The sequence below is a fragment of the Carettochelys insculpta genome, chromosome 3 (genome assembly GCF_033958435.1).
Source record: "Carettochelys insculpta isolate YL-2023 chromosome 3, ASM3395843v1, whole genome shotgun sequence".
NCBI classification, from domain to species: Eukaryota; Metazoa; Chordata; order Testudines; family Carettochelyidae; genus Carettochelys; species Carettochelys insculpta.
Window position 1 is genome coordinate 39,095,480 of NC_134139.1, and position 10,193 is coordinate 39,105,672.

General features: G+C 42.4%; 1 protein-coding gene across 3 annotated transcripts in view; it reads left to right on the forward strand.

Moving 5' to 3' along the window:
- The window catches only part of RHOQ (ras homolog family member Q), a 39,095-nt gene that overhangs the window by 11,961 nt on the left and 16,941 nt on the right, over window positions 1-10,193 (forward strand). For all 3 annotated transcript variants that reach the window (XM_074989646.1, XM_074989647.1, XM_074989645.1), the window contains exons 3-4: window positions 6,235-6,399; window positions 9,456-9,551. In XM_074989646.1, coding sequence (XP_074845747.1) covers window positions 6,235-6,399; window positions 9,456-9,551 — 261 coding nt within the window. The remainder of the gene's footprint in view (window positions 1-6,234; window positions 6,400-9,455; window positions 9,552-10,193) is intronic.

The window sequence follows — 10,193 nt, forward strand, 5'->3', positions numbered from 1 at the left end:
CGCCAATCCTTTAAAACAGAAATATTCTTATCCAGGAAGAAAACAATTGGTGGTGTAATCTGTCTACTTAACTCTTTGCAGATAGCTTTGACACAAATTCTGAAATAATAAAAATAAAGCAACGTGACTTATCCCCAGTGAGGATTTGTTGGTGTTCATTACCCTCTACTACTAGGGAAATGGATTATAACTTAGGGTTGTAGCAGGGACTTCTCTTCAGAAGCCAGTGCTTGTAAGTGAATGTGCTTCACTGATACTCTTTGAGCAGCATTAACAGTTACCCTTCACTGGATGAAGGTTGGATTCCTCCAGCAACTTTGCCTCGTATCTATTTTTAGTTTGCCTTCTAAAAACAGATGGTTCTGATCTGAGAGCTGCCTCTTATGATTGCTGTTATAAGCCATGAAAGCAACAGATGGTTACTAACAGACCACAAAACCGGAGTAAGTTGCAGTAGTTCTTCACTGTGAAGGAAGTTTTATACTCTTAGAAAACTTCACACTGTCTGTATTTCCATAGTGTGAAAGAAATAGTGAGTGTGGACCCTGCATTCATGTTTATATACTTTATGATTGGAGATACTAAATTCTTCCCCAGAATGTCCCAGTCACCTCTTAGGAGTGCTTCCTGTCAGGTGAGTCCAAACTCTCTATCTCTGCTCATGATGCTCCCTGTTGGCAGATGTCCACATTTGTTTACCTGTATTCTTCCTGAAACTGCACACTTCGGCATACAAATGGAGACTTCACTCTCTCAGTGTTCAACATGCACAGAACAAAACCAATCAGGAAGTCCCTCGGGTTTTTTGTCACCGTTGCCTTTTTTTTGTGAAAAAAAGAGGTGCCAGTGCTCAGCCAGCTCCTCACCCCCTCCCTCTCAATCCCATGGCTAGGGCCACCATGGTGCTGATACTCAGTACTGGCAAGTACTCTCACAAAAAAAAGCACTGTTCGTCATGATAGAGAAGAGAGTCAGAGGGCACACTGTCTCAACCCAGAGAATTTCCAAATGAGTATCTGACTGCATTTTACTCTGTCAGCTTTTTAACATCCTTTCACCAGTACAGCTCAAGCAATGGCCACAGCATCTCTTCAGAGTGTTCCCCTCCTACACATCTATGAAGTGGTTGCATGGAGCCCCATCCTCATAATTGCAAGGCATTATGCACTGGTGTAAGACTAAGCTGCTTATGCTTCCTTTGGGAGGGTGTTTCTCCAGTCATCCGTATCTTCCTCATCTTTGCATCTTCCTCTGACTTAGGTATTGCTTGTCAAGTCACCCACAGTGGAATACAGTAGGGACCATGATTCAAAGAAGTTACTTACCTGTAATTAGAGGTTCTTCACCATGTGTGATCTCCATCTGATTCTGTTACCTGGTGTCCTTCCCCTCTGCTTTGGATGTGTTCTGGCAGTATAGAGGTGAGGCAGGGCACATGCACAGACCAATGGACACTACATTCAGATTTGCCAATTCTGAGTGCATGGTATGCACGCGAAATCCCACAGTTGACCTTGTCTGTGAAAACGGAGGCAAAAAAGCATGGAGTAGTTCAGCTTTTTCCACATCATCTTTCACTGTTTTCTCCCTCGTTCAGTCAGGGTCCCACACCTTCTCCGAGCAGTCTTTTGTTGCTAACATGCAGAAACCTTTCCTGTTCTCTTTCATGTCCCTTGCTAGCTGCATGTCCAATTGTGCTTCGGCCTTCCTGAGTACACCCCTGCATGCTCAAGCAGTATATTTATACTCTTCTCTAGTCATCTGTCCAAATTTCCACTTTTTGTAAGCTGCTTTTTTGCATTTAAACTCATGAGAGATTTCTCTGTTAAGCCAGGCTGGTGGCCTACAATATTGGCTTTTCTTTTTTTTACTGCACATCAGGATGGTGTGTTCCTGTGCCTTTAGTAAGGTTTCTTCAAAATGCAGCCAGTTCTCCTGGATGCCTTTCCCCCTCATGTTAATGTCCCTGAGAGAGTCAAAATCTGCTTTTCTGAAGTCCAAAACAAAAAAGCAGTCCAGTAGCACTTTAAAGACTAACAAAATAATTTATTAGGTGGTGAGCATTAGTGGGACAGACCCAGTTCTTCAGACCATCAAGAAGTGGGTCTATCTCACGAAAGCTCACCACCTAAGAAATTATTTTGTTAGTCTTTCAAGTGCTTACTGGACAGTTTTTTTTGTTTTGTTTTGATAGTATATAGACTAGCATGGCTATCTCCGTTACTTTTTTGAAGTCTAGTGTCTTTATTTTGCTGCTTTCCTTTCTTCCTTTGGTCAGGATTCTGAACTCAACCATCTCATGATCATTACTGCCCAGGTTGCCACCCACATTTACTTGCCCTACCAGTTTCTCCCTGTTTGTGAGCAGCAGATTGAGCTGAGCATGTCCCCTGGTTGGTTCCTTCAACATTTGCACCAAGACATTGTCCCCAACATTCTCTAAAAACTTCCTGGATTGTCTGTATACTGCTGTATTGCTCTCCCAGCATATATCAGGGTGATTGAAGTCCCCTATGAGAAGGGGGACTGTGATCTGGAAGCTTCTGTTAGGTTTCTGAAGAAGGCCATGTCTACCTCATCTGCGTGATCTGGTGGTCTGTAGCAGACACCCATCATGAGCTCTCGCCTCTAAACTTGGCCCAGAGACTCTGAACTTGCTTTTCTCTCTTTTCATATTGGAGAGCTGAGCAATCACACAGTTTTTTCTTACATACAGTGTAATTCCATCTTCTTTTCTCCCCTGCCTGTCCTTCCTGAACAGTTTATACCCTTCCATGACAGTGCACTAATCATGTGAGACATCCCACCAAGTGTCTGTTATCCCAATCACATCATAGTTCCTTGACTGTGTCAGGACTTCCAATTCTTCCTGCGTGTTTGCCAGACTTCTTGCATTTGTGTACAGCCATGTAAGATAACTGGCTGATTGTCCTACTTTCACAGTATGGATCAGGGGTCCTCTCCTCTTGCAACTTTCCTCCTGTGTTTCCTTCCCTGTATCCCACTTCCCAATTTAACTCAGGGCTTGGGTCACCATTCCCCAATGAACCTAGTTTAAATTCCTCTTCGCTAAGTGATGCAAGTCTGCCAGCAAAATTTCTCTTCCCTGTCTTGGTTAGGTGGATGCCCATGTCCTCCTGGAAATCATTCTGTCTGGAACATCATCCCATGGTCAGAGAATCCAAAGCTCTCTTACCACCACCACCACCACCTGTGCAACCACACATTTATTTCCAAAATTCGACCATCCCTACCTGAGGCTTTTCATTCAACAGCAGGACAGATGAGAACACAACTTGCACCTAAAACTCCTTAATCCTTCTTCCCAGTGCCACGTAATCTGCAGTGACCTGTTCAAGGTTATTCTTGGCAGCAACATGGGTACTGACATGGAGAGGTAGGAAGGGGTAGCAATCCGAGGGCTTGATCAGTCTTGGAAAACTCTGTGACATCCTGCATTCTAGCACCGGGCAAGCAGCAGTGGCACATTTTTGAAGAATTTCCCCACCATGGACAGTGCTCTAATGTGAAAGACATTATAACTTTGACTGTTTAAAGTAGAGTAATATGTTTACATAGAACCAGAACAAATGCAAAGTACTCCACTTAGGCTATGTCTAGAATGCATGCTTCTTTCAGGAGCCCTGAGGTCTCCTGACTGAAGTGTGCTGCTCTGGGAGCCTTCTGCACACATCACAGTCATCCTTGTTCCATGAGGAAGAAGGAAGGTGTCGGCAGAAGGGTTTTGCCCCGACATTTGGCCCCAAGTGGATGGGCCATATGTCAGTAAAGCCTCTCCTGACAGAACTGTAGGCAGGAGATATGCAAATGCATTGCGCAGTCTGCGTATCTTTTGCCAACAGATCTCTTCAATCTAGATATAGCCTTAGGAAGGAATAATTAGTTTCACATATACAGAAGCCACTATGTAGGAAGGACTACTACAGATGGGGATCTAGGGGTCATAGTGGACCACAAGCTAAATGTTAATCAGCAGTGTGATGCTGTTGCAAAAAAAAAAAAAAAAGTAAACATGATTCTGGGATGCATTAACAGGAGTATTGCGAGTCAGACATGAGAAGTCATTCTGCTGCTGTGCTTTGCGCCTAGGAAGATTGTGGAATCTGCATAACTGGAGATATTTAAGAGCAGGTTAGATAAACATGTATCAGGGATGGTCTATGCTGCTTAGTCCTACTGTGAAGGCAGGGGAGTGGACCCAAAGATATCTCTAGAGATCCTTTCCAGTTCTAGTGTTCTAGGATTCTAATCAAATTCCCCGTTGAAGTCAATGGAGTTGATGCTATGTACTTTAGCTGACTATTGTTGTCTTTACATTAACACTTTAATTGTACAGTATGGTGTGAGACAGGTAGGCCTCACTGTTGTAGAAGCAACAGAGAATGGAGTGCTATAAACTGACGCCAAAAAGAGAAGCTTAACCACATAGGCTACTAAAGGAACACTAGGGCTGTGGCCACACTAGCCCCTTCTTTTGGAAGGGGTATATTAATGAGGGATTTTGGCAGATGCTAATGAAGCACTGCCATGAATATTCAGCACCTCATTAGCATAATGGCAGCCATGAATGTTTTGAAAGTGCCGCTTTTGAAACAGACACCGCCCATGTAGCCGGGGACCTTTCAAAACAACCCCCTGTTTTGAAAGCCCCTTCTTCCCAAAACCAGATGTATGCAAATATATTGTTGTAATTAGAGAATGATTAATGCTTATTGTGTGGAAATAGACCTATGGAATTTGGACCAACTGAGAGGCACTGTAAGGTCATTGAATTTTTTTTTTCCTGAGGGCTTGTCTACGCTTGTTTTTTCCCCCCAGGAAAAAAAACTTTTTTCTGAGAGGGGAAAAAAAAAACCACCCCAAGGCGTTCAAACAGCCAAGCAGGACAATTCGAGATAAGAGGGCTTTTCCCTCAAATAATTATTCCAGCTCTGTGAATAACCTTTGCCATGCCCTTCCCCTTTCAAGGTTGAAAAGGAATGTGTGTGACCAAACCACAGCTATCAGCAGCTCATGTGAAGACTCCTTTTGCAGTGCTGTGGCTGTGTGAATGCGATTTTCTGATATTGTATTTAGACATTAGAATATTGAAATAAGTAACGTTGAAAATCTTAGCTTAAGTGAAGGTGCATGTTTACTGTGTTAATAGCTAATGAAGTATTTTATAGCTCTTTGTTAAGACACATGTGTATGTGTTAATGTTATGTTGAATGGGAAGTAAAGTGACTTCTTAGTGATTCATTTGCAATTTAAAATTTGAGAGAAAAAAAAAAAAGGTTTTCAGTGAACTCAGACCTGAGAATGACTGATCAGCTTAGCTGGTTTTTGTATGTACTAGCTTGAAGATCCTACACTCCAAGGCCCAGTCTAATTTGTAGTTGGGAAGTTTCTTTTTAGGATTTTGATCTCCACCCAGTAAATGTGGTTGCTTCCTTGAATAGACTATGCACAATAGGAGCAGTAGAGAGGTAAAAGGTACGCTTATAAGAAGACTGGATGTTGATTCCACACTATCCCACAGCAGCATGGGATCATCAGTAACAGGACATTAACAATATACAATTAACAATATAACAATAATTTCCTGCTGTCAATTTAAAATGCTAGGAGAAGGCTTAGCTACCACTCACACCTGTGGTCCAAGAAGGAGTGGGCTTCTTGGGTAGAAGCAACAGAATGGGTTTCTCTGATTTGCCCCAGCCGTTTTGCTTTGTGCAGGCAGTAGAAAGGCCGTGGAATCAGCACATTCTTCTTTTTTCCCTTCAGTAGGTCAGGGCCAAAGCTAGCTCTTAGGTTGTAGATATGCAAAGAATGTTTAAAATAAAGTTTTAAAAATGCTGAGATTAAAATCCACACACCACAAGTAAACATATACCTGAATACCAGTGAAAACCATGGCAACGCTGCTACTAGTAGTTAGCTCTTCACTATCTATTCAATATGGTATTTGTGGAAAACTAGCAGTCACATTAATTGACAGTGGGTCTGTCCCACGAAAGCTCACCTAATAAATTATTTTGTTAGTCTTTAAAGTGCTACTGGACTGCTTTTTTGTTTTCATAGTATATAGACTAGCATGGCTATCTCTCTGTTCCAAGTAAACTGAGTTTGTTTAAATGAGTTTATTTGAGCACAGTCCCTGAACATAACTGTTATCAGTGAACAAAATATGAGCTTCAGTTCAGGATTTCTGATAACATTTTCCTTCTCCAGGAAGACTACGATCGTCTAAGGCCTTTGTCTTATCCTATGACAGACGTCTTCCTTATCTGCTTCTCAGTGGTAAATCCTGCCTCGTTTCAAAATGTGAAGGAGGAATGGGTACCAGAGTTAAAGGAATATGCACCTAATGTACCATTTTTATTAGTAGGAACTCAGGTATGTCTGATTTTGTTTTAATTAAATAAGCTAATGTTTGTGCTTTCTTTGGGTGCAAGGCCCTTGAAGCAGGATCCAAATAATTCCCTTGCTCTGACTTCAACTCAAAGAATTAGACCTAACCCACACTATCTTACTCTCTGAGACCTAGCTACATTACTCAGGGCTGTGAAATATCTCATGCCCTGAGTACAGCAGTTAGGACATAAGTACACAAGAATGGTCTGACCCAGTTTGGCCAGCCCAGTGTCCTGTCTTTTGGCAGTGGCTGGAAGCAGATGCTCCAGCACAGGGCAATTATTGAGTGATCCATCCCGTTGTCCAGTCCCAGCTTCTCACAGTCAGAAGTTTGGGGACACCCAGAACGTCGGGTTATGCACCTAATGTACCCTGATGATCTTGGTTAAGAGATATCAATGAACCTATCCTCCACACCATTCCCAATGAGTTCCAGAGGTTGACTGTGCATTGTGTGAAGAAGTATTTGTTAGTAGTTTTGACAGTTTAAAACTGCAGCCTGTTAATTTTATAGTGTGACCCCTAATTTTCGTGTTGTGTGAAGGGATAAACAACACTTTATCTGTACCATTGATCATTTTGTAGACTTCTATCATATTGCCACCTTGGTTGTCTCTTTTCTAAGGTGAACAGTTCTAATGTTTGACACTTACCTTCATATGGAAGATGTGTCATACCCTTAATGATTTTTGTTGTCCTCCTCTCCTTTTCCCAATTCTAGTACTCTGTATGTTTTTTGAGATGGAACAACCAGAACTGCACACTGTATTCAAGGAGTAGTTGGACCATAGACTTATGTAGTGGCATTAAACAGTCTCTCTGATTAGGCAGTCTAACCCTTTGTGCAGAAATGGGGTCAATGGATGGATTCTTCCACTGACCTAAGTACTCCCTTTCAGAGAAGTGGATTAATTCCACCAGTGGAAAACCCCCTTCCGTTTATGTAGAAAGTGTCTGTATGATGGTATGATGCTGCTCTGTTGGTTATAGTGTCGACATGACCTTGGTCATATCCAGCAGCAGGAAGATAGAGTCACTTTTGTTCCAAGAATGCCTGAGTAGGGCTGTGTGAATCACCAAGTCTTCACTTTATGTACCATACTGAAAAAATTAAAATTACATTTGGCGTAGACCTAAAAGGAATCTTTTTCTAAATTTTTGGTGAACTGAAAAATTAAGGAATATTATTGTTTGTGTCTTACAAAATGTTGAGTTTCACATTTTAATTTTTTTAAAAACAAAATAAATGTGTACACACTGTTTAGAAAATGTCAAAATAAAATGTTTCAAATTTACGGGAATATTTGTCGGGGTTTTAATTTCAGATTAAATCAATTTGGTGAGTTCCTTATGAATTTGAAAAATGTTCCATTAAACTGAATCTGCACTTTTCAGTGAAAGGTTTTCGCCAAAATTCTCACCCAGATGCAGAGTAACTGCCAATCTACTGAAACAAAATGCACCATGTTACATAAGGACGTGAGGCTTTTGAGCAAGGGTCTTGTTTTACCAGCATTGCTCTTCCTGGTAACTCACTGAGATCAAGATGATTACTCGTCATGGACTGCAGTGCAGGATTGGGCTCCACATTACTAGCTTAACCCTGTGCCATGACTAGTCCTATATACTACCATTGAAACTAATCCTAGAAGATTAGGGTTGGAAGACACTTGAGCAAGTCATCTAGTCCAATGACCTGAGGCCCACAGTCCCAGGTTCTAGTCCAGCGGTTCCAAAACTTTTTGAGATGGGGACCCACTTTGACAACTCAGAAAGACTTTGTGACTGAAGGCATTTCAAAACTGAGCGGGGGGTGGGGGGGGATGGACAACAGAAAGATGGGAGGTTCTTGCTTGGGAAAAATGCATCCCCATACCCCACCCCCATCTTAAACCCCTCTCAGCCCCCCGGCCCCACGTTTAAACCCCTCTCAGCCAGAGTTGACAGATTTTTGGAAAACAGATGTGCGACAGACAACACCATCTGTGGGTTCCCCAGCCAGGGCTGCCTTTCCTGCATAAGGTTGTCAAAAACCGAGTGGGGGAAAGAAGACAAACAACACTGGGAGCCGGCTGGGTTGTGGTTCCCTGGCCAGTAGCACCAGCCATGGGATCCCCAGCTGGGGGGACAGGGTACTCTGCAGCCCCAGGGCTGGAAGCCAGCTGGGTGCGATCTCCAGCTGGCTGTGCCTGCCGCAGGATCCCTGGCTGAGTAGGCGGGGAGACCCCACAGCTGGGGGATGGCTGAGGCACGGAGCCCTGGCTGGCCCTCAGCACCCTGCGCCCCCTGTCCCCAGGCTTAAACCTCTGTCAGCCTCCCCAACCCCCTCTCCTACTTCACACAAGTTCCACGCTGTGCTCCTGCTGCTTGATAGCTGGGCCACCACCACCTCCACCTCCTCCTCTGCACAGCTCCCCCACTAGCTCTCTTACTCCCTTCTCCCACCTGCATCCTGGGCTGTTCCTTGCCCTGCTGTGCTGAAATGGGACTCAGTTTAATTGGTTTAATCACTGGATCCCTCCTGCTGGCCTTTAAACCAATTAAATTAAGTTTAATTTCAGCACAGCAAGGCAGGGGCAGGGACTGGGATCTGGAGGAGTGAGCGACGGCAGAGCCACAAATAGCTTCTTTAAGAGACGTGGCTTGGAGCCACTCAGTTTGCAACCCTTGTCAAATCTAATCAGGACCCATGTTTTGGGTCCCAACCCTTAGGTTGTGAATCCCTGTTAGTCAAAGGGATTCTTACAGGATTAAAATCCAATTAGAAGCAGCTCAAATTTCCCAGTATGTATTGGATTAATTTTGCCACTCTTGTATTCATTGGTGATTCTAGAGCGGTCACAGTAAAGATAAGGTAGAAGTGCTGGGAATAAATAAAGCTACCGGTACTTTCAAATAATTAGGATTTGGAAACCCCTTATACATCTTCATAGGGAACTGGACTCAGTCCTTAACACTGAGGACATGATATCACTTAATGATTTTTATTTGATGAGTGAATAATCATTGTGCCATATTACTACCCTCTTTCCTATTAGATTGATCTTCGTGAAGATCTGAAAACTTTATCAAGACTGACTTTTGTGAAGGAGAAGCCTATATCTATGGAGCAGGGACAAAAGTTAGCAAAAGAGGTAAATCGGACACTCGGGGGACGAAGCAAACCTGCTCCTCCCCAGCTTATTCTCGACTGCAGTTTTTCTTCTTATTTGCTAGTTTCATACTTATTTCACCAGTCTTGGTAACTAGCTTTTTAGAAAACCGCTGTGTTAAATACTGTGAACGAGTAAACTCACTTAAGTGTTTCCAATAATAATGTAAATTTTTTCAATATGGAAATCAATAATGAACATGAATTGTATAATTAATTAAAATGGGGGGTGTACTGTAGGCCCATAATTACAAACCACTAACTTCTTAAAAATGTCAAGTAGATGTTACACATTTTTATTTGTTGTCCACTTTCAGAAACCAATCTACAAGTTGCCTACAGTTTTTCTTCCTGTTATGTTATTTAGCTGAAATGTTTAAGACCATATAGTCAACCCAAAACAATCTGTTCATAACATGCTTTCTGCAGAAACAGAAACTAAATTATTTTAAAAGCTATCATCTCCAAAAGAACAAGGAAAGGAATAATTTGCCTTCCAAAACAGTGAGCCTATTGGGATGGTTCTTCTAGTCAAAGAAGACTTTGGGAGTGTTTCCATGAAAACCTCAAGAGCTGTATATATACACCTATTCAGCTATTAAATTCTTTTTTTTTTTTTAAACAG